The sequence below is a fragment of the Cuculus canorus genome, chromosome 2 (assembly GCF_017976375.1).
Source record: "Cuculus canorus isolate bCucCan1 chromosome 2, bCucCan1.pri, whole genome shotgun sequence".
In the NCBI taxonomy this organism is placed as follows: Eukaryota; Metazoa; Chordata; class Aves; order Cuculiformes; family Cuculidae; genus Cuculus; species Cuculus canorus.
Window position 1 is genome coordinate 132,222,744 of NC_071402.1, and position 23,573 is coordinate 132,246,316.

The 23,573-nt window shown below is 34.9% G+C and overlaps 1 protein-coding gene across 1 annotated transcript in view; it reads right to left on the reverse strand.

Annotated features, from left to right (window-relative positions):
- PHF14 (PHD finger protein 14) overlaps positions 1–23,573 on the reverse strand; it is a 158,420-nt gene that overhangs the window by 47,820 nt on the left and 87,027 nt on the right. The window contains exon 17 of the mRNA XM_054060246.1: positions 13,031–13,148. Coding sequence (XP_053916221.1) covers positions 13,031–13,148 — 118 coding nt within the window. The remainder of the gene's footprint in view (positions 1–13,030; positions 13,149–23,573) is intronic.

Here is a 23,573-nt window from a genome sequence, read left to right on the forward strand (position 1 = left end):
GAATGCAGCTCAGAAAAGGCTTTCTTTCAAGCACACAATCTTCTGATATCATGCATCAGCATGCAGAGCGTGTCTGTCAGATGTTCGAACAAAGCTTTAAATTGTACCATCTAACTTAATTCTCAAGACAGGGTCAGCACATTCATAGGGTTGGATTTTTTTTTCCCTTTGAGAAGTCCTTTAAGTAATATTTATTTAGCTCCTTACATCTTCATCAGCACCGATTCTTGATTTTCAACTCCTTGAAGTCCAGATTGTCCCAACAAAATGCAAAACAGAGTGAAATTAAAATCTGTGATCACCAAAAGCATCACAAAATTGTCAAAGGCAACTTATTAAATCAAGACTGGTTTTCATCTCTCCCCACTTCCAAAATTCTTTTCCAGTAACAAGATGAAATAAAGAAAGGGAGTGCATTGTACATCATTTTTTTTCTCAGTCTAAGTTCATTACACAAGTTTTATAAATCCCTAAACTTTGCTTATATGACATCCACTTGTGAAGCTTGTGCTTCAGGTGTTTTCTATAAATGCTCTACCCTGCTCTAGGGGAAGGCTCTCTGTGTGCCCTCTACATCCTTCTCTATACTTTGCCACAGCCCTATTTCTTAATTCAGCCCACTGTCCCCTGTAAGGGTTTCTGTGCATCATTCCAAGTGGATATTTTTCATTATTATGAACATGGGTGTGCTCACAATACCCCTTCTATGCAAAGGGCACTTCTTGCAGTCCCATTATTTTTTCCCATCCGGCTTTTCCCTCTCTCTCTCTCTCTCTCTCTCTCTCTCTCTCTCTCTCTCTCTCCCTATCCCTTCTTAAAAGTAGCATCATTTATTTTCAACTGATAAAGCAGAAAAATAAAATTTTAATTCAAGGCTGTAAAAATATTTTTAAAGAATTAAACTATCTATAGAAAAGCATTCTATAAGAATGTTTCTTAAATCCTCCTTTTCAGATCCCTCTAACATCTGAATGTGCCAAATTAAAAAGATCTCTTGGGTATCCTTAAAGGATATGAGGGTGAAACCAATGTTAGAAACCCTGTTTTGTGGTTGCTCCTGACTTATTCATTCACGCTAGTCACTAGAGTAATTAAAGAAAAATTCTATATAACTTTATACTACTAAATAAGAGATACATACTCTCATTAATATAAAGTAGCTAGCTAAAACATAAAGATATTTTATGCTGTCAAACTGAGCTAAATTGACAGCAGGCTGTTTATTAAAAAGGGAATGAATGGCCCAGTTGACACAGCTTAAGACGTGACATTAATCAGCCATCTTTTTGCTGAGCCCACAGGAACTGAAAGGTCACAACTACTGACGCTGTTTTAAAGTATCCTCAAAAAGGCCTGGAAATTCTTTATTATCCCCTAATTAAGAACACTGAAAATGATATATTGAATGATGAGGCTAAATTCACTCAAAATCTCAACTTTACTGCCCTTTTTAGGAGGCATGAATTTTTTCCCTGTGGTGTTTTTTTTAAAAAGATTACAGCTATCCGACAAAATTCTGGTTTTCCTCATCTCATAGCAGAAAGCACATACAAAGTCCCTTACTCTTAAACACAGTTGCATAATAACATTGTAGATCAGATTCTTTCAGTGAAACGCATATGCATACTGTGATTATACAAACATACAAATACTAGAATTTAATAGCCCGACGGTATATATCTGTGTATTACTTTTTCGGCTTTCAACATTGAGACCCGTGACAAGTGAATCATTAAGGTTGGAAAAGATCTCTAAGGTCACCAAGTCCAACAGTCAGTCCAACACTACCATGCCTACTAAACCATGTGTCACATCTACATGATTTTTGAACACCTCCAGGGATGGTGACTCCATTACTTCCTTGGATGGCATGTTCCTATGCTTTACCACACTTTCAGTAAAGATTTTTTTCATTTCCCAAGTAACTTGGGAAATGAGACTGACATCCAACTATGCTACAATCTCCTTTCAGGAAGTTGTAGTACACGATAATGTTTCCCCTCAGCCTCCTTTTCTCCCCTCCCTTTCTCCAGGCTAAACAATCCTAGTTCCCTCAGCCGCTCCTCGTAAGGCTTGTGCTCCAGACCCTTCACCAGCTTTGCTGCCCTTCTCTGGACACGCTCCAGAGCTTCAACATCTTTCTTGTAGCGAGCGGCCAGAACCGAACACAGTATTCAAGGTGCAGTCTCACCAGTGCCGAGTACAGGGTCACAATCACTTCCCGGGTCCTGCTGGCCATATGGTTTCTGATACAAGCCAAGATGCTGTTGGCCTTCTTGACCACCTGAGCACTCTGCTGACTCATGTTCACTCAGGTGTCAACCAACACCCCCAGAACTTTCTCTGCCAGGCAGCTTTCTAGCCACTCTTCCCCAAGCTGCCACTCTTCCCCAAGCCTGTAGTGTTGCATGGGGTTGTTTAATACAGAATATAATTGCAAACAGTAGTATCTGATACATATCCTTATTTATTGCACAGGATGGGCTACACATTTAATATTCATTAAGTCAATGACTGTCAATCTGCTGATGCCCTTCTACTTCCAAAAATAAACGTGATGTGATTAACCCACTCTAAGTACACTTGTGTGTACCTTCCATAAATACTGAGTTATCTTGCTATTTCCTTTTTGACACTTCTTTGTCTATTTATAAGACTCTAAAAAGATACCATCTGCCCTTCAGTCCAGTAGCTAGGAGAAATCTCGATACCTAAAGGCCGCCAGGCTTCCCATGTATGAAATATTTTAGTACTGTTTGACACAGCTGAAATACACTTAAGACTTTTCAAACATGCCCAAAGGTGTTTCAAACCACTGAACCAGATAATAATTTTCAACTTTCACCAAAGACACATTTGCTAAATAAAAAATCTGTGATAGTCTTAATTGTTACCAGAATTCAAAAATGCACTATACATTCCAAAGGTTTTTAAAAAACCTTTCCAAAAGACATCTTAAAATTCCACATAATATTTGTGCTTTTTCTTGGTAGAGCTGATAGCAATGCTCTTACAGTTGGTTATATTCCCACACAAGCTATTTGCTGAGCCAATTTTAAGAAGAGTGAACTTTTCTGCTACTGAATGCTAAAATCCAAGTGATGAGACAGTCCTTTGCTCGGAAAGTGGCTGACACAGCACAAATCGGCAATGCCCAGCTGTCTTCTACAAAATGGGATTAAATGTGGCTAACACTAAGAGAATGTCTATTTGAGAACGGCAACTAAACCTCACTAACACTACCTAATGCTATAACCAAAAGCAAATCTTAACTCTACTAAATTCATTACTTCTTTAGCACTTCACAAAATGGCACTTCTTTGGTTTCTTCCTCCATCGCCTTTCTCTCTCCTGGTTCAATACGATTAAATTTTGCCCAGGCAGCATCAGTAGTTTATACTGATGAGTGACATATTACCTAAAATGATATATATGGCTGCATTTCTTTGAAAGACTTTTAAATAAAATCAACCTTGAGAGTAAACATGAGCAGTAAAAATGAGGCAACTATGATAATGTGTTCAGTTCTTATCCAGAGACTAATAATTAAAGATTTAATTCTTCTTATAATTGATAAATATGATTTCAGGTGATCTGCTAAGACAATCTGCAGAGTAATAACGTTGGGCTAGTAAGGAATTAAGATATATAATTCTTCTTTAATTACACACCTTCTTGTTCTATATAAAACATAAGGCAAGAAATATGTTTCTAGGTAAAGAAATTTATCTCAGGAATTCGGTAGCAACAGAATGCTGCTTTGCAAAATTAGAGTGGATTAGGATGCTGCCAGACTCCAGATATACCTTTGCACCTTTCATTATTCTCTTTGTTTATGTCACTAAAAAGCACACACCTTTTGCTATTTTCTGTTGACTCTTCTTCATAAATATTCAGAAGTTTAAAAAATTCGGAAGTCAGTTACAAGCTTTTTAGTCACATTTTTTCAGGTGTTTTCAAATCAACGTGTATTCTACTAAGTAAATAAGTAACAATCAAAATTTCCAATGGGGTTGTTAACAGGAAGTAGTCAATTACAATTTATTGGTAAATTTGTTTATGACTCCACTGCGAGCATGAAGCCCCTAATTATCAATACTGAAAAGGCTCATTATTTGAGGAACTCTAGAAGCAGGAAGACAACTGGATTGACTAAGTAGATCTGATTGTATATCAGTGGTGTAAGCTATGATGCTTTGGCAGGTACAGTTTAGTGATTATATCTTCCTTTCACAACTTTACTTAAAAAGGAATGTAAAACTGAGAAAATCCAAGTTAAAACTACAATCTCCATGTCTTCTACATTTCAATATAGCATCTTCAGTATGTAAAATTCACTGTCACAATGCTGCTCAATATTGTAAATATCTAGAAACTAATTTTCAAAAGCAAGAAAGAGAAAGCTTCCAGTTCTTAAAGGAGCAACCACTTCCCATGTCCTTCCTAGGCACTACTTCTCTATCAGTCTCCTCACATCCTTTTTGAGTTCGCATAGCTGCATACCAAAGACGAAGTAAAAAAATCTTCTGGTTGCCGGGCAGTGCTCAGGGCTGAAAAAGCACTCTCGTTTTTTATTCTCTCACGCTGTGTTAGTGTAAAACTGTTTAGTGGCTTTGCTTCAAACACAATGCTAGCTGCTTTTTGGATTTTTCCCAATTGCAGAAAGGTCCCAGCAGATTCCTTGCCACTCAGCACTACAGTAGTGGGCAAGGTAGGTTGTAAATTCATTTTGTCACAGCTTAGGAAGTGTAAATCCTAATTCAGTAGAAGAGCTATTTCCCAGATAAACTATAATTGTAAGCAGATTTTGTTAGAAGCATAACCTAAAGAAGGTACAGAGTAGCAGTGGCATTTCTAACAGCTGCCCATGAAGTGATTTTGCTTCCTTAACCACTACCTCAGAGTAGGTAATATTTATTCTACCTAAAGTAAACCACACCTAAACTAGAGGCTTAGTCATTTAAATATTAGATTGTGTATATTCAGACTAAATGCATTAAAAATGTATAATCACTACAATGTGTTTATGATTTAATTGTTTTTCAGTCTAGTACTATACTAATCAGCTACCTCTCAAATGTTCCATTGGAAATTAGACATGAGCATGTATTTTAACCAATGTGGAAATGAACTTCCAACCTTGTTTCTAATTTCCGTTATCTTTCCTTCTTTATTTTTACTTTAGTAACATATTTTTAGTCACAAAAAAAATTTGTCCAGACAACTTATGAACAGCAGGAGTACCTCAATAATAATTTGACTTGTGAGACACTCAGAAAGCCTCTTTAAAAAAATAATCTCCTTAATTCTAAGGTGTGTATAATGACATCAGAATGAATCATTTGTTTCAGAACTATTTGGAACATTTTTTCCGCCTGCTTTTATCATAAAATATCCAGCATTATGGAAGGCATTATGGAAGGCGTTAAATGATACTAGTGCTCTTCCACTACGTAAAAGAACTTACATGTGTGCCAAGTTTTGCCTTTGGAAAAAATTCTGCATTGTTGCGTTGTTTATGAAAGAAAGTGAATGAAGTTAAGCAGCAAATGATTTCTTCAGTCTCCTGCATAAAAAATACATAGAAGAAGAAAATGAAACTTGGAATCCAAATAATTTTGGGGCCAATTACCATGAAAATGGGGTGCTTTTTTTGACATACTCATTTAAAGTTGCTGTGCATACTTTAAATCTTTATTTTCTAAGATATACTACTGGGAAAACAGACTCTTATCAGGTTTATTATAACTGCGTGCTTTTGACAAAGTTTAATGCAAAAAAAAATTATGTATTTCACTTTGCACTCCCAATTGGTACTTTATTTTTTAAACATTTTAATTAATACTCTTTGATCCATCCCAGTGTTATCCTTCAAAAATCAGAAATCTTGTTTTTGCATTTATAACAATGTCTCATTAAGAAAAGGATCCTTTAATTCCAATTTATTCAAACTTCTAACTGGTATTAGATATACCACTATCTGTGAAATCGGTCAAAAAGGACTTGTTCAGACAAGGTTATGGGAAAGACAGTGCAGTACTTTATTTTCCATTTTTTACTATACTTTTTGGATACAGTTCAGCTGCACCTAAGTACAAGCACAAGAAGTTCATCATGAGGATCTGGCAGTCACTAACAGGAGGTAGGTACTACAGCTGGCAGAATTAATTTTGATGTGAAGAATTAAATTATTTAAAATAAGCATCAGTTCCAGAAATATTTTACAGTGCTTAATTTTTTTTTTTTTTCATTGAAATCTAAGCTTCCCACCTACACTTTGGGGATCTTCTTCTGCCAACTAAGTTATCTGATTATTTGGATTAATTTTGGGATTTAATACCAACTAACTTTATGCTTATCTGCTATTCATAAATCAACTCCCATCTTAAGTTAATTTCAAGGCTGATTATTTTTGGAACATTTTATGGTATTATGGTATAAATTATTCATTACATAGATGTATTACACCTGTTTGCCAGAAAAAACAGAGGCTGTGCCAACTCATTTTTTTAAAAAACCATACCTGGGGAGCAAATATTAAAAGGCAGTTGGCAACATTTCAGCCAACTGATAAGAATTACTGTACACTGCAGTTTCATCCTTTCTTTTTTTTTTTTTTTTTTTCCTATCTTGATAGTGAAATTCCTTTCTGTGCCAAGGTCTGGCACTACTGAAGTTCTTAAAACAGGGCAGAAGTGGTGTAAGGACTTGTGTTAATTCTTCACACAGACTAACAAAATTAGATAACTTTCTCTTGTTCAATTTTAAGAAAATTGTGCCAGTGCCAATGTTTGCTCCTCTCACAATAAAGTCCTAATATGATTTATGTTGCATTATTCAGCTTTCCTCAACCAACTGTAAACTATATAAGTACACACAAAAATGTTTAACTCTATCATTCTTGATGACCATATAATAAAACAGATCATAATACCCACACCTAGTAAAACTGAAAACAGATTCTACCTTTACAAATGCAGTCACTGAATTACATTATACAATTTGTTTTTCTGTATATCACTTTGAAATACCGCTAACTTAAGGCTGAAAAATGTTGCATAACAATTGAACTTATTATATTATAATATATTCTATATTATAGATATTCTATATATATTATAGAATATATTCTATATTATATTCTGCTTGTATCAGCAAGCAGATTTGTTAGCATTCTTCTGTCTCTTTTCATGTCATTTGCCATGGTGGCAGTGCATTTCGTTGTATGTTGTGTTCTGAAAAGAAGGTGCTCTGATCTGACAGTCTCTCCGATGTAAGCTGACTAAATCAGGGTCACAGTTTCTTTACAATTGCAGTCATCCTTTGTCAGAATATGGAACTGAAACAAGTCTGAATTAATTAAAATACTTTGAAAGACTTTTTGGTTTATCTTTTGAAAGATGTATTTTAAATGTAACTGCTTAAAATCACATTGTATTGAATGATAAAATATATCATATTAAAACATATTCAAGACATGATTAAGCATGCATATATACCACCACCATGTGCCAATCTCATATATTATATTCAAACTGGGTTTTCTTGCATATATAAAATGTTAAAGATATTGGGTATATTGAAGATGTGTTGAACGTTTAGTAAATGCCCAGATAAAGTGTGTCCACGCAACGCTGATTCAATCACCTTCTATGTGTACTCGAGCAAGGAGAATCTCACCAAAACTGTAACCCTTGCTAACCTAAACTAACTGTCTCAGCTCCCTCCATACTCAGTGGACAGGAAAAAGTAACTCCAGAGAAGAATTCATCCAATTCAAGAGAAAAAGTCTAAAATAAGGGAGCAGTATTGACGTTTTGCAAAATAGAAGCTAAGATACATGGAGAGTAAGAATTAAAATTTCTATTGAAATAGGTACTCAATCTATAGTAGTCCAGACCACATCATTATGGAGACTTCTTACTTTCAAAACACAGCTTACTCTATTACCCACCACAGCTCTGAAAATTCAGCATTTTTGCATGTTGGGCCAAGGGATTCAAGCTAGGCAACAGCGAGAAAAAGTTACTAAACATCGGAAAATTTTAATTTGTGTCACATTTACAGAAACCCTGGGATAAGACAAAGGTAAAATTCAATTTTCTGGTCACAACTCAAATACATCAAACGTTAAGGACAACATTCCTTTTTTTTTTTTTTTGCTGCTCTTGAAATCACCTCTTCAGTTTTAATGCCTTGCAAAACCTAAAGACAGTGTCTTTTCTGAATACTCAACCCCAATTAATCCCCTTTAATGACCCTGACAGCTAAATCAGAGGCGGCAGGGGTCCTATAGAAAAACAAAAAAAAAGAAAACAACCCAAAAATCACAGCAGAAGTGATTAAAGGCTGCAAATTCATGCATAGTCACGAAAAAAATTAATGCGCTTCATGCCACCTTAATTTTGATATTTCCCAAATTTTGAGAGCTTGACATCAGGACTTTAGTTTCATTGTTTATTTTTTATTACACCTGTGTGAAACTACACGTGTGAGGAAAAGCTTCCAGAATTTTGAAAAAAAGGCATAATGAAGAAAATTCAGTTAGATAAATCATCATGAGATCGTTATCTGAACAACTCATGAGTAGATGAGGAACTTCTACACTCCTCACAGGCCTTCCTTAATACCTACTTTATTTTTTACTAGAATAAAATTCCACAGAGTACAAGAATTAAATTGAACTGCTCCCTTTTATTTTTCTTATCTGACCAAATTAAGAGGTTTGAAATTAATTATACATGTAAAAAGTATTTTTTATTTAAAACTTTATTTCAAACAATTATATTCAGTACTTTTAATATTACAGTGTCCAAATACATTTGCTTATTCACTATGTGAACATGATACACACACAAAGAAAAGCTTCTACTTTCCTAATAAGCAAAATCATCCACGATTGCTTTCCAACACAAAAAAGTATACAAAAAAGTATTACCTGCCAGGGTTGGTGTGTCATGTATTTTTAGTTCCAGAAAATATTTCCTGAGGGGTTTAGATGAGAATTCTATGCATATATACCGACAATTTATTTCCACTGAAAAAATGCAATCCAGTAAAAAGATGAAAGAAAAGCAAACTAAACAGAAGTCTCGAGACAAGGCAGCTGATCTTGCAGCACTCAAATAATGACCTGACAAGCATACACTGCAGCATTTTGCAAAATAGATTGTATGCAAAGATGAGCAGATAGAAACCTAACTAGCACAGTCACTGTAACCACCATGAAATATGTTTAAACTCTTCGCTGCCTTGGTCCTTTGCAAAATTTTTAAATCGGAGGAGATACTTTAAACAGTACATTTTAAATGCAAGGCAACAGAAAGGAATCCACATCTAATAATAAGTCGATCTCATAATGAGACCCTTATCGCACATAATGAACAAAACAGAAAAGCCACGTTTATTCCTACTGAACATTACATCACAATATTGAATAAATTTGGGTTATATTTTATTTATTTCATTTTTATGAAATTCAACTAAAATAAGGCTATTTCTTCTGAATGTACCTATTTGAAACTATCAGCAAATTTATGATTTAGAGTGCTGTTTGACAATCCTGAAAGCCTACCATAATCTTTTTGTAAGGCAGATGGATAATGTTATAGAAATGGAGAGCTTACAGGTTTACTTCAGCTTTCATGTGATGTAACAAAATCTACAATGTTTTTGAGATGAGAGAGCTTGTCAGACCTTAGTAGTGAGCATCACCCATTCCATAAAAGTGACAGCGAGTATTACCAGCAGAGAAGCTGTTGCCCTCATGCCCTACAGCAAAGTCACTGTCTGTCTGTTATTTGACAGGCAGGGTAATATGGGAATATGTTTCGCTCGTGGAAAAACTGACACAATTGCTGGAGAGTCCTGTGACTAGTGTGAGCATGTCCAACACTGGTGATAGATAACAATTTAAAGCATATGTTTATTACTGCCAAATTACATCCCTTGTACTGCTGACACCTGCAAGTGCTTAGCAAAATCTGAAAATAAAATCTCATTCTTCGTTGTCAGCAGTAGGCAACTTTTCCTGAATATATAAAACTGAAAGTCATAATTAGAAATAAAAAAATAACTGAATGATTATATGCTACGCACCATAATCTGTCTCATCACCAATATAGTGTAATTTACCTACCAACAGTTTTCAAGGCCCACTGCCACAGAAGACAGCATTGAGGAATTTTAAAATGTAAACTATAACAGTGATTTAAATTGGATCAAAACAGATGAACAAAGTTGAAGGAATGAAAACTGAATAATAGTCTCCTTGGCAAGAGCCAGAAATTCAATCCCATTTTGCTGCTACAATCCGTACAAGAAACCTCACCGTGACACACCCAAAATTGGATTTACTGAGTGACTGAGAGATTGAAATTGCTGGTAGCTCAGTCTTGCAATTCATCCACAGGTCAGGCAGAGCGCAGCAAACAACGCAATTTTCTCTAAGGTTTTCCTCTTCCAAGCTCTAAGCACACATTTGAGAGACTACTCTCTCTAGTGAGAGGTAGAAAAATCTTTTATCATATCGGCTCCTTCTGGCTGTGAAAAGGTGTGCAAAATCACAGATATAGAACACACAATCCTAAAGCCATGAAGAATATTGAATTTGCAAGTTATTAAGTACATAAACAAAGCCCTAACATTTTAAATAATATATTCACACTAATTAAGGTCTGTAAGGAATTCAACTTAACACCACATTCTTTGAATTTCTTACGCAGTATAGAATAAAACAACAACAAAAAAGCTATATAAAAAACTTTTTAAAGAATAGAGAGCAATTTAGCTTTTTGAAAGAATTTTCTTGCATAGCTCTGTGGAAAAGCTATGGGAAAGTGACTAAGCAAAACCACAAGGAGTCCCCATAAGACAGTTTTTCAGTATCTTTCATATTCATTACATTTTCACTCATATACAATTCAAACTGCCTGTGCTTGAAAATGCGGAAGACTTTATTTAGACTTACTCCTTAAAAATCTCTATGAATGAGAAAGAAAATTAAACACAAGCTTTTTAAAAAATTTGTAATAATAACTAAACCAACAAAAAAATAGATCAAAATTTTAACAATAAACTGTTTATTCTTCAGAATATCATATTTTTCAACACACATCTTAAGAATAACATACACCCTGTGCTAAGTCAATCATACTGAATTTACATGACACAAAGTATATTAAAATTTTATCTGCTACACAACGTGTTAATTTCCTGGAAAACACAGTTAGAAATTAGAAACACTTGTTTTTTTTTCGTTTACTTAGAAGATGCCAAGAAAACAGGAGACGGAAGATTTCAACTAAGGTTATCAAGAACCCCTTTTAGTTTAAGCAGATGACAGAAATTCAATAGCAATTTTAATTCACTCTCAGAATGGCTGTTGCATGTAAGTGGTATTCAAGAAAGATTGCTTGATGTCCAAACTGTACTGGACAGCTAATTTCCCATGTCTGTCTTCATCTCTCCTTATAGAAGAACAATCTGATTAACCCCCTGGGGTGAAACTGAATAACCTATTTTCCCAGCTGGAAAGGGACACTACTAAGCCAAAAAAATTATACTCTTCTCTGAACATTTTTGTCATCCATTCTTAAGAGTAAAATGATGAAAGAGTTTAACTATCCAGCTATGCTAGCAGGCAATTTACAACAGCATCTCTGCAGAGCTGTGTCCCTGTTATTCTGGTTTCAGCTTCGATATTTTATGTTCTTCCTAATAGCTGGTATAGTTCTGTGTTTTGGACTTAGTTTGAGAATAATGTTGATAACACACCAATGTTTCAGTTGTTGCTAAGTCATGCTTATATTAAGTCAAGGACTTCTCAGCTTCCCATGCTCTGTCAGTTAGAAGGTGCACAGGAAGCTGGGAGAGCACACAGCTGGAACAGCTGAGCCAAACTGGTCAAAGGGATATTCCATACCATATGATGTCAAGCTCAACTGTGAGGACTTGGTTGAAGCGCTACAATCGCTGCTCAGGGACGGCTGAGTATCGGTCAGCAGGTGGTGAGCAACTGCACTGTGCATCACTCATTTTGTATCTTCTATTATTATTAGTACTGTTATTTTATCTTACTTTGCCACCCTATTAAACTGTCTATCTCAACCCAAGAGTTTTACTTTTTTCCCCTCATCTTCCTCCCCATCCCACTGGGGGGAGAGGGCAGAGTGAGAAGGGAGTAAGCGGCTTCATGGTTCTTACCTGCCAGGTGGGGTTAAACCACAACACCTGTGTATTCAAATACATTCAGGGAAGTACAAAGGAAGTGTCAGAATAGCCCACAGAATGTTAAGAGACTCTTAGAATGCTCTGTTATTTTAACATTGAGGTATCAGATGCATTTATAAATCCAGTTTGGAAAATCAGTTGGAAAGTGTCTCTTCAGAAGTTATGATGACGACAGAAAAGAATGCCAGTACTAAAGAAGCTTCTGTGTAGACAAAGAATCAAAATCTTTATTTTTTGAAAAGTTGGTACTACAGAAGCATACCACTATTGTCAGTATTACTAGAGTTAAATCACATCAAAAATTTAGTTCTAGTTTTAAAATACTGTATTTGATCAAAGCAAATGAATCAATGTAAATTATTCACAATCTTCATACAATTTTCCAGTGAAAAAACAGGTTTAGTAATACAAATAATCTCCATTTATTTAGGAAAGCATGTATTTTATATCTCTGTCCTTTAGAGGTTTGTATTCTGTACTACTCCTGAAACACTTTCACTTGTCAATAACACTACTGATTCTGATATAGTATTCACACTCACTCTTTTCTCAGAGAGAACATAATGTGAAAAGAAAGCATTTAACTGGAATAATAAAATTCTCTTTATTAAGAATATTTCCATTTTGCATACATTCTGTTTTTCACCTGTTTTACAGAGGATCTGAAATCATTATTTTATGACCTTCTACTGTTCTTCAGAGAAAATATAAGCATATCATTTCAACAAAAACTTCAGATGCCAAGTAAGACTGCTAAAACCAGAATACTTCAACTATTTCACAGGATGAATTAACTTACTTTGGAGGACGTAGAGTCACATTCCTGACAAATCCATCCATAACCAGTCTGTTTAGGAGACTTTTTCAAGGGAGGGTCGAGACAGCCAAAATGGTAGCAAAGCCTGCATTCATCACACCTGCAACAGAAAAAAAATAAAAATATATATATAAAAATGGTACTTCTATACTATTTTAGATTGAGCTACCCCGTGATTTTCAGCACAAGATTTCCCGATTCATTTTCTATAAGGAGTAATTTCAAACACAAACACTTCAAGTAGGTTCTGCCTAATCTGGGATATTCTGATGCAGACACTCATGCATCACCTTTTGTCACCACCTTATCTAAATGACATTATTTAAGAGACTTGCGAATTAAAGAAAAAATCTGTAATCAGTTCAATTTTTCAGATATTCCAATGTAATTTAGTAATTTATTTTCAGAAATTTGTGGGGCTTTTAAATAGTAACAATATTGATTTTTCACAGTTCTAAGACATCATTTCAGGTATCTACTTTTTCAAGGCAATCTCTGAAATGTTTTTTCACATATTCAAGAATTCAAGCATAATTTACAGCTATATTTTTTTATCCTAGGACTGTGTGGTTAATGAATAAATGCAGAAAATATTTTCAGATTCACCTGGAATTTTCTTGCAAGCAGTGTTAATTTAAAAGGATTTCACTGTGATCTTCCACTTACAAAACTGCCCTATGTACACATAATTTTATGTTCTTTTTTTAATAAACCTTGCATTAGTGTTTTGTACTATGTATGGTCCACATAGACTGCTCACACATACAGCACAGCTATTGGTCATCTGTTCTTAATGTACCAATAATGAAGAAATGCTTCATGAAAGGATTTTTAAATCAGTACAGTAACCGGCTCAAAATGAGCAAGAGATTTTTAAAAGCAAATAAAAGACTTTCAAATATCCTACTGAACTTCACTTTATTTGCATATCTCCTGTATTTTTTTATGAAAAAGAAAGCTTATTTTTAAGTTTACTCTGCAATAGTCTCTTTATTAAATGTCCTTAAACTCTGAATTAAAGCCAATACAAATGCTCCAAAAATAGCAAAGAGCGTAAATCAAATTTTCTAAGAAATCCCTTAGACTTTCTTTCTCTGCTTCTCTGGCCACTCATTTTGTCCTCTGCAAAACATGTAAACACAAAAATCTCCAAAAATTGCAATAACGGCATGCCACAGGAATCATCAGATCAAAACCAGAGGGATGTAATTTCTCAACAGAACATACAGTGCATCACAGAAAGAGGATTCAACTAACAGAACATACTGCTGTAATAACAGAAGAAAATGTTCATGTGACTTTTCTCCAAGGATTAGTCTCCAAATAAAAAGAAGCAACCATTTTCTGATAATGATTGTTTAACCTAAACAAACACCTTTGTCCTTGCTGTCAAAGCCGTGCTTGCTAAGGAAGTCTACTGTTTGTAGCAGTTATATGTATAAGACATGAGCACTGGTAAGGGTATTGCATGTACTGTCTTCCATTAAGTAGAAATCAAAAGCGAGAATCTATCTATCCACAGTTTGCAACGCTGGATTGACATGGGTTTGGTATTTTTAAAATACGGGATATACCATACTGCAATCTATATCCTTAGGATTGTTTAGTAATAATTCAATCTAATTCCAGGACAAAGAAAACACTTAAAGGAAAACATTATCAGTTTTTAAAGACAGAGAAGTCTAATATAGAAATACATTACTTACAATCAGGAATATATGTACTTTTATTTCATGTAAAAGGCTTATTAAAATAATATAAAGGTTGAGTGGGTGACGAGATAGGACACCCCCTGTATCCCAACAGAAGGATGACCTTCAGCAAAAGACTAAACCTCCTCTGAGACTCAATATTCTCATCTGTAAAGGAATATGGTTTTCCTAACCTATTTCTATATCTAGAATCTTATTCATGTAAGTGCTTGCATTTGAGCACTGCTTAGCAGAGCTCCCTTTTTGTGAACTGTTTGGGATCCTCTAAGTAACCAAAATCAAGCATCACACTATTTCTAACTGATTTAGTGTATTTTCAGAGTTTAATCCTAAAACCTACATCTGACTTCAAACAGTATTAATTTTTTTTTCCAAAGTGATTGTCTATAAACACAAGGGTTCACATGCTCAAAAGAAAATGCTTCCTCTTTAACATTATGCTTTGCCATCTCTTTTTACATGTCTTCAATGTTGTATATAGAATGTGGCATTTCCTGACGGCACCTTCAGCCACGTTTCAGAAGAACGCTGAGGGAGTTCGCAAGGCTGAGTTGAAATAACCAGAACATTATGAAATTAAGTACAGATCTGGAGGCGCCAGTCTAAGCTGAATGTTTTAAATATTTATTGTCATTAATTTTTATCACTTCAAAGCTGTTCAGTTTGGCAGAAAAAAAAAATTGCATTTTTCTATAATGAGTTAAAAATATCTATATGAGTTTCCAGATACTAATAGCTTCTATCTGCATCTGCACAGCTGAGAAAATGCAAATAATAAAAGCGTATTTTCATGTATTAAAACATAAAAAGCTACACGGTGATAAAAACGGAACTATATAAAATAGTTTTAAACACTTCCTTCATCCTACTCGTTATTGGAATACAAATTCTGTATTGTGGAACACAAATTCACTGATTCTGAAGTTCCCAGAGCATGATGCTGGGAAAATGGATGAATATACACTGTACCTTTTGTTACAGATGAAGCCCTAGCTGCCTAGGAACTCTCTTGTCTGCTGAGAGTGACTTGAGACAAAATGTGAAATTTATACACATCACAGTACAGAAAAGAAAACCAACTGGCTTTCTTAATTCCTAATTCCAAAGGAAAACCTTATTCCTAGGTTAAAATGGCACTAGTAAAATGAGATTAAACTCTCAAGTGTATACTACTACTTGTGTTATTTTGTCAAGCAACATAAAACGACAGAAAATCTGCTGTCAGATTCAGAAAATAAGAAAGCCGCACAAAATATGGAGTACTTTCAACTTAATCAGAGAATTAAATTGTTGGGTTGCAAAAGGTGTCATGCTGACAGTCTCGCAGCCTTTCAGTAAATGCACTCTCAGCTCAATCACAAAACAGACATTTGCAGAGCAAAGAAGTCATACTGCACTGTCATTTACAAATATCATTCACTTCCATCCTGAAGGTGGCTTAATAGTAAAAATTAAACTATTGGGCTAGAGGGAAGAAAAGGGAAAGAAACCACCTTCCTCCATTTTAAAGATTCAGTTAGAAGTTTTACCCTTACAGATTCAAGGTCACATCTTGAAAGTAGTATTTAAATGAGCAAAATATTTTATGTTGCTATTAATTGTGGGTTACTGTTTTTGTGGTTAAGTACATAAGTTACAAATACAATTAAGTCTGCAGCCATCTTCAATGGCCTGGCTAGCAGCTACACTGAAAAAATCTGTGAAAATAAAAACAGAGTTCCACACAAGTACAGACTAATCTAACCTCCTAAATTACCTCTAACTGACAGGTAATTGTGTACTGTCAATGTTTTAACAAACCTGAAATTACCTTATGCATCAAAATTAAAAATCACTACGTTCTTCATGCCAGCAATTAATAAAGATAGATATGTGCCCACTATATGCTGAGAAAATGGGGTTTGAAGAAGAAAGCTGGATTCTGAAGGAGTTAGATTAATAAACTAAAAAATAACAGCCTCCCCCCCGCGTTTTTCACTTATGAAAATATAGAATGCAGGTCAGCTACATCTTCACAGCAAGAAAGCCTGATTAGGCATTTCCGTACCTGAAACGTCTGCTTTATTCTTTAATAAAGTGATCTCCATCTGCTCATGCCCTTGGATTGTTTTTATTAGTTTCTAGCAGTACAGCTGGCTGTGCTCAAGCCTTACATAACTCTGCATTTTCCTGTTCATAATTAACTAATTATGCTCTAATCAATAGTGTAGATACTGATTTTACAATGTAAATGAGATAAATGAGATAATGGCTGGGGTCAATCTCATTTTATTTACAAAGCCCAGCACACACATCCAATTTCATTACATTGCATCTACCTGCACAGGAGGGAGTCTTATCAGTTGGCCTGCAGAAGTCTTCCTGTGAGCACTGGGGAAAAAGACCTGTGCTTTTACAGAGGAACAGTGAATGCAAAACCTGCCCGTCACTGGCGCATTTGTAAGTCACTGGTTAATATCACTGAAAGCCACAAAGAGCTGATTCAGCCAGAGTGAAGAAACCTATTTTGCATTCACGAGACAGCATCACCCATCTATAGCTGTAAAAGTAATTACCTACATGTCCCTGAAACACAACATTAATAAGATAATCTTTAAATACAACTTTCCAAATATGCTTCAGAGACTACAGAAAACCTCTCACTTACGTACACATCACTGCATACCGTCTGTAGAGTCATGCCAAAAGGTACCATGTTAAACAAAATACAAAATTGCAAAATGTATACACCACTCCCAATTAATCACAACAGCTTAGGAAGATTTGCTTTAATGGCAAAAAGACATAAAAATTAGAGACACTATTGACAAACCATCATCACCATTCAAACTTGTCATATAATCCTTACCCGGGCAAACTCAGAAGTAATTAGAACAAAAGGAGAAGACATCTAACTCAGAATGTTTAAACTCTCAGATAACAGCAGTGGGTGCATTCACTCACACATTAGCTGGGGAGATGCAACCCAATAGCTATTCCAGCTCACGTGTGGATTTGACTGTTGGCTTATTCTGGACCCCATTTCTCACTAATGGCTCTTAACCCCTGAGGTACTGATGCTTCTTCTCAGGCACTGGTCTCCTCCCCATTACCCCTTCAGTGTCCAAGTGCTGGGCCCCTCTAAAACTGCAAACAGCTGGAGACACAAATAAATGGGTTTGTTGTAGATAGCAGCACATTCTTGAGTTCAGATGAACAATTTAAGTTTAAAGCACTGTCATAATTTTGTTTCTTGCTACTGGCTGCATGTGGGAAAGGAGCACATAAGCTTCCCAAAAAATCAGGTAAGACAATGTAGCTCAAATGAACTCAAACTATAGAATCCAAGAAGACTTTGGACTGGAGCAGGTGAGGAGTGATACTTTAATTGCAATCAGACCATAGTAGCAATAAATTCTGGTTGAGAGAAATGAATTCTATACCTGTAAGCAACTCTTAATGCCAAAGGAGGCACTTTCCTATGCCCTTATTTAAAGAATAAAATTAATTGGGACCTCATGGTAAAATAACTATATAATCATACATTTACTGCATTGTTATTAATGCTGTCCAAAAAGTACACATATTCTACTTACTGAGGGAGGACCCAAAAATAAAAGCACTTGTTCATTATAGAACATGTGGAAAATGTTCCTCTTTCTAGCTTTCTCTTTTTTTCTCTAGCTTTCTTCTTTTTTTTCTCAAAAAAGTCCAAAATATTTTCTTTCTTAGGGAAGACAGGAAATTCTGAAAGAACCAGGACAGACTCCCTTGATGAACTGAAGAGTGTAAAATTTAAGAAAGCTATTCACAAATGCTGTATTAGTTTTTCTGAAAGACATTCTAGTCATAACACATGATTGCATCTATAGTGCTATACTAAGGTATTCAGACTAATATAGCTAGACTGAAGTGTGAACTACTAGAGAAGTCCATTACAGATTTGAAGATTACCATCACATTGCTTTCAAAACATGAGTGTTAACATGTTTTCCAGAAAAAGACTCAAGAGACAATGAATCATATGAAACAGATCTTAAAAATTAATCTAATACCTAATGTCAAAAGAAAGTGCCAAGAAAGGAACAAAATCCTACAAAGAAGCTGTACTGAGGCACAAATACGCTAAAATACAGCAGATCACCTTAGGATATCAGACATGCCCAAGGGAGTATCAACAGTACTGCAACAGTTTTTAACGTGTTAGTCTGTCCTTGAAAGCCTCCAACAGAAAACAATTTTCTTTTAACAATCTTCACTAGTGCAATTATTCTTATTGTTAGGAAAAAATCCCTTTTATTACCAAATCTTTTGATACAACTTCAGACTTAGCTTGGGTCCGACCAGATTTAAAGAACAACTTTTTTCTCTTCTTTGCAGCAAGTTCTCCCTTCATGATCTTTGTATTAACTTAGGCAGTTTACAGAGATTCCCCAATCTTCTCTAAATTAAAGAAACAACTATTTTAACTTCTTTATTCATTTATGTCTCTAGTAATCTTACGATACAGTTCAGTTCACTTTGGAATTTCCTTATGTATTTTGCGCCGAAGTGTACGTAATATGCTGGCTGAGGCTTTCCAGACTGAGATAGCAGTTGTCTGAATAATCAGGAGGTGTACTTTCGTGTGTTAAATGCAACACCTCTTTGTACATCTCAGGTATGAACAGTTTCATGATCAGTTTGCAATCCAGTGTCCCCAACACCTTCTTTTTGAAGACACATCTCCTACCAGATTACTCTTCATATCATAATCATTCAGTAAACAGTGATTTGCTTTTTCCTCTGTTGCACTGCATGCTTTTTCTAGGTGCTTTCTTAAAATTTCATTTTTAATTCTAAACCTTTATGTAATCCTTTACATATATGATATCACCTGCAAACGTAACTAGATTCTTCATTCCAGCACCTAACACACTAAAGTAAAAATTAAAAAAACATAATACTGAATCTAGAAAAGGCTTGAGTGCCACTCAATAAGCGGAACATCATTTGACAGGAGTCCATGGTAAGCAGCATGCTTTTCTAATCAGCAGAATGTCACACACAAAAGTATCTGAGAAGTCTTACTAAAATCGAGACACGCTACATTTATCATCTCTTCTACTCACGACATCTATACCGTGTTACTTTAATAACTGACCATAAATCATAGTAAACATTACTGACTTGTTTTTTTTTCTCCTAAACTCAGTGTGATGCACAGGCAAACACCCTCAAACACCACCCCTTCCCCCCATGACCACAGAATTTGGATGTAACTTTTTACTCTACTTCAAAATTCTGGACAAGTGGCCACTAAACTTGGTCTTTTCTTCCTAAAATGGATTCACCAATTCATTAAGATCAAATTTCTGCATTAATGTCTTATTTCCTAGTACAAATTTATTCATTTTAAAGGTGTCTTTGTGTGCCCTGCGAAAACAGAATGGTAAGCATTCCTGACAGTTCAGACAAAAGTCTTACTCTGATATCATCCCACTCCCTTTTTAAAACAAAACGACGTGTTAGACATAAGGTTAATTTTATTTAATATAATATCCAAACATGAAATGCCCTGGTAAGATATGATTTGTAAGTATACACAAATTTGTATATTTCTCCTATTACTTATTACAGCATTTAATTTCATTTTTAAGTTTAAAAAATATTTTCAAATGGAAAAGTGCCTTGGTAGATGACAAAACTCACCATATCTCAAGAAATTAAAAGATTATATATCATAAAGTTACAAGTGTGATTGCATTTGAGCAGAAGTTTTCCAAGCAAGTTCAAGATGAAAACGATGAAGATGTCAACACACTGATACTGTAGATTTAAGAATTGGACCGGTACCATTTGTAGATCAAAATACTATGTCTGCATCTACCAGAATATATATGGACGAGGACGAAGATCTCAGCTGTCAGGCTGTGTGATCAGTTCTTCATTCCCTTCTCAACTTACATAACAATTTCATATTTGTATTGTGAGGAGGTAAACTTGTCCTGAACACTGCCAGAGAAGTAAGCCAAATAAAACATATGCCTGCATATATTCATTTCTTAAAAATTTTTCAGAAAGCAATATAGTTATAGCACTATTCACTTGAGTGTCTTTAGTCAGAAACAATTAGTTCATACTAATAAGCATAAAATCAATTTTCCGTGGCAAATCTATTCCTTCAGAACAGTAAGTCTCAAGTGTTTTACAGGGCTCATTATCACTGAACATAGTTTTTTTCTTTTTTTAAGGAAACAATCCTTTTTACAGTAAGGTCTATATACAACATGGCATTCTATATAGAAATATTCTTATTAAACTGCATTTAAGTATAGCAGCAGGCGAATGGTAAACTGTTGCTTATTTCATTCGGTATCATATAGAGCAACGCACAATATTTAAGTCCCACAGGCTTCTGTCACTCTTCAGTGAATCCAAGCATTGTATAACATCATTTGCCAACGAGCACAGGGGAAAAAAACATTACTTAATAGGACAATTCTGACAAGACATTTATCCGGGATTTTCCAACAATGCACATACGAAACGTTCCTGATTAGTGCAAAAAAATGCAGACAAATTAACTACCTTGTCAGTCCAAACAGCAAACCAATCCATTACATTCTATCCAAGCCTGACAAGCAAACTCAACTTTTTATCATAATAAGCTTATAGTAGAGACAAGGTAGCTGTTCTCCTTTATTTTAGGTACTCTATTGAGAGCTTTATCCACATTTAAAAATCATACTATAAAAGGCTTCCACGATTGCCTCCGAGGATGAGTTGTGGCAGAGTTGTGTCTCATGAAGGGTATCTACACAGTAAAGTGATAAGAAAAAAATATTAACATTGAAAGATCATAGCAGCTCTGCTCTGTCTTATGAAACATTTTAACATCACGCTAAATTCAAGCAATGTGTATGCTCAGATCTAAATAGCTCAAGACACTCATACCAAGCTTCCGAGAGTCTCTGTCAAAACATTAAACTGAGTTAAGCATAGCATTCTTTTAAGTTTTTCTCAATACAGCTCAAAGAACAAAGGCAGTCCACCAGAAGACAGAGAAGATAATTTTCTTTTTTAACCATAAAAGCAATAATTTAGGTTTGCTTTATTGTGAAATTAGCATTTTCCTCAGACGTGAAACAAATGCACCTATGGGACTGACCATGTGAAAAGCACAAACAACATGCGGACTGTGTTACAACCTTAAAATATACTTGTTCTATGGAATAGCATTTGAAAGAAAGTCAGTCTTAGGATTTAGGAAGCTTTAAGTAAGTGGGGGTTTCTTTCATAATGCAATGTAATATTTTAGTACATAGAAAGTTTTAGTCACCTCTGAAACAATGTATTTGAGGCAATAATTCAAAAGCCTTCACAGCTTTTTTTCCTACTTGAACTTCCTGTCTTTTGATACTTTCATGGCATATGTATTTTTCAAGGAGGCTTTTTTAAAAAAAAAGTAAATACCATTTTAAAGTGCAGATTCTCTACATTCTAATTTTTTAATACTTGCAACACAGCAAATTAATCTAACTGATAGCACTGCAAGATTTTAAATAGAAAAAAATCCCATGTTGTCTTTAAGCTGTGCTGCCATATTACATACACATCAGTTTTCGAACAAAGACCTATATAAAGTTTCCACTGCATTTGTTTTATTTTCTGCTTTTAATTGTATTAAAGCAGAACTGTAAATAAAAAGGAATTCTAAACTGCTGTCACACTGTCATCAAATTAAAAAAAAATAACAATTTGATGATCAGGAGCCATAGTGTCACCACATAATCCAACAACAGTTCTTTGCAAACTGATTTTAAATTTGAGTGTGAAGACTTTGAGTCTAAGAATTAGAGGGGCAGCAAGGAAGTAGTATATGTAAATCCTTTCAATTCTCACTTCAGCTCTTACTCCAGACATGATTACAATTTTAAATCAGGTATCCTAAAGTGCAATACTACAGTCCGATTTTGAACTTTCTAAAGGAAATAAGGAAAAACAGAGCTGTAATGCAGAAACACTTTTAACAGTCATCTTATTACGAAGCTCTCCCTTAGTGAGTGCCACTGGTTTTGTTCTGATCACCTCAGAGTGGGTGAGGTCAACATGGGTGCACATTCAAGTGCAGAAACATGAAGGGTAGCATCAGCAAACAATTCGAGATAAGCTCAAGGTCTCTGTGCCACCTCTGTCCTCTCAGCATCAGCACGAGTAGCTGCAACTGTACCGTTGCAATCAGCTCACCAGAAGGCGAGGGGCAATGCCCTATCTGAGCTAACAAGGTTTGGACATGAATACAGCAATCCATACTTTTAATGCAGATTTTTATTTGTTTCTCAAAATGATTGTGTGTATATACAGACACACATATATATGAGTATGTATAAATACATATATGTGTATGTAATTATAATTGTATTTATACATAAATAAGTCTATATTTATAATGAATTTGAAAATAAAGTTATTTATGTAAATATGTTTTAAAATACGAAACAAACTTCGTAGTCGAACTCATAAAATAATACGTTAAATTTTAACAATAAGCTCACAAATCAAAGTAATAAAAGACAAACAAGGCTCACTGAGAAAACCGTTAACTACAGAGCAAAGTGAAGATCCTAAAGTTTGGTAGTAGTTCAGGTAAAGCTGTAAGAAAACAGGCAGGAAGTGTAAACAACCTGTACCTCTACTAGTGATTCCTATATTTCTTTGCAATGCATTTTTGATAACAAAATATCAAGAAAAGTTAAAGAATATTATAATATTTACTGATACATTAAAAGAAGTTTACTTTTTAAACAGCTGGTTATTTTTTTTCATTTCTACTGGTTATAACATTTGACTTG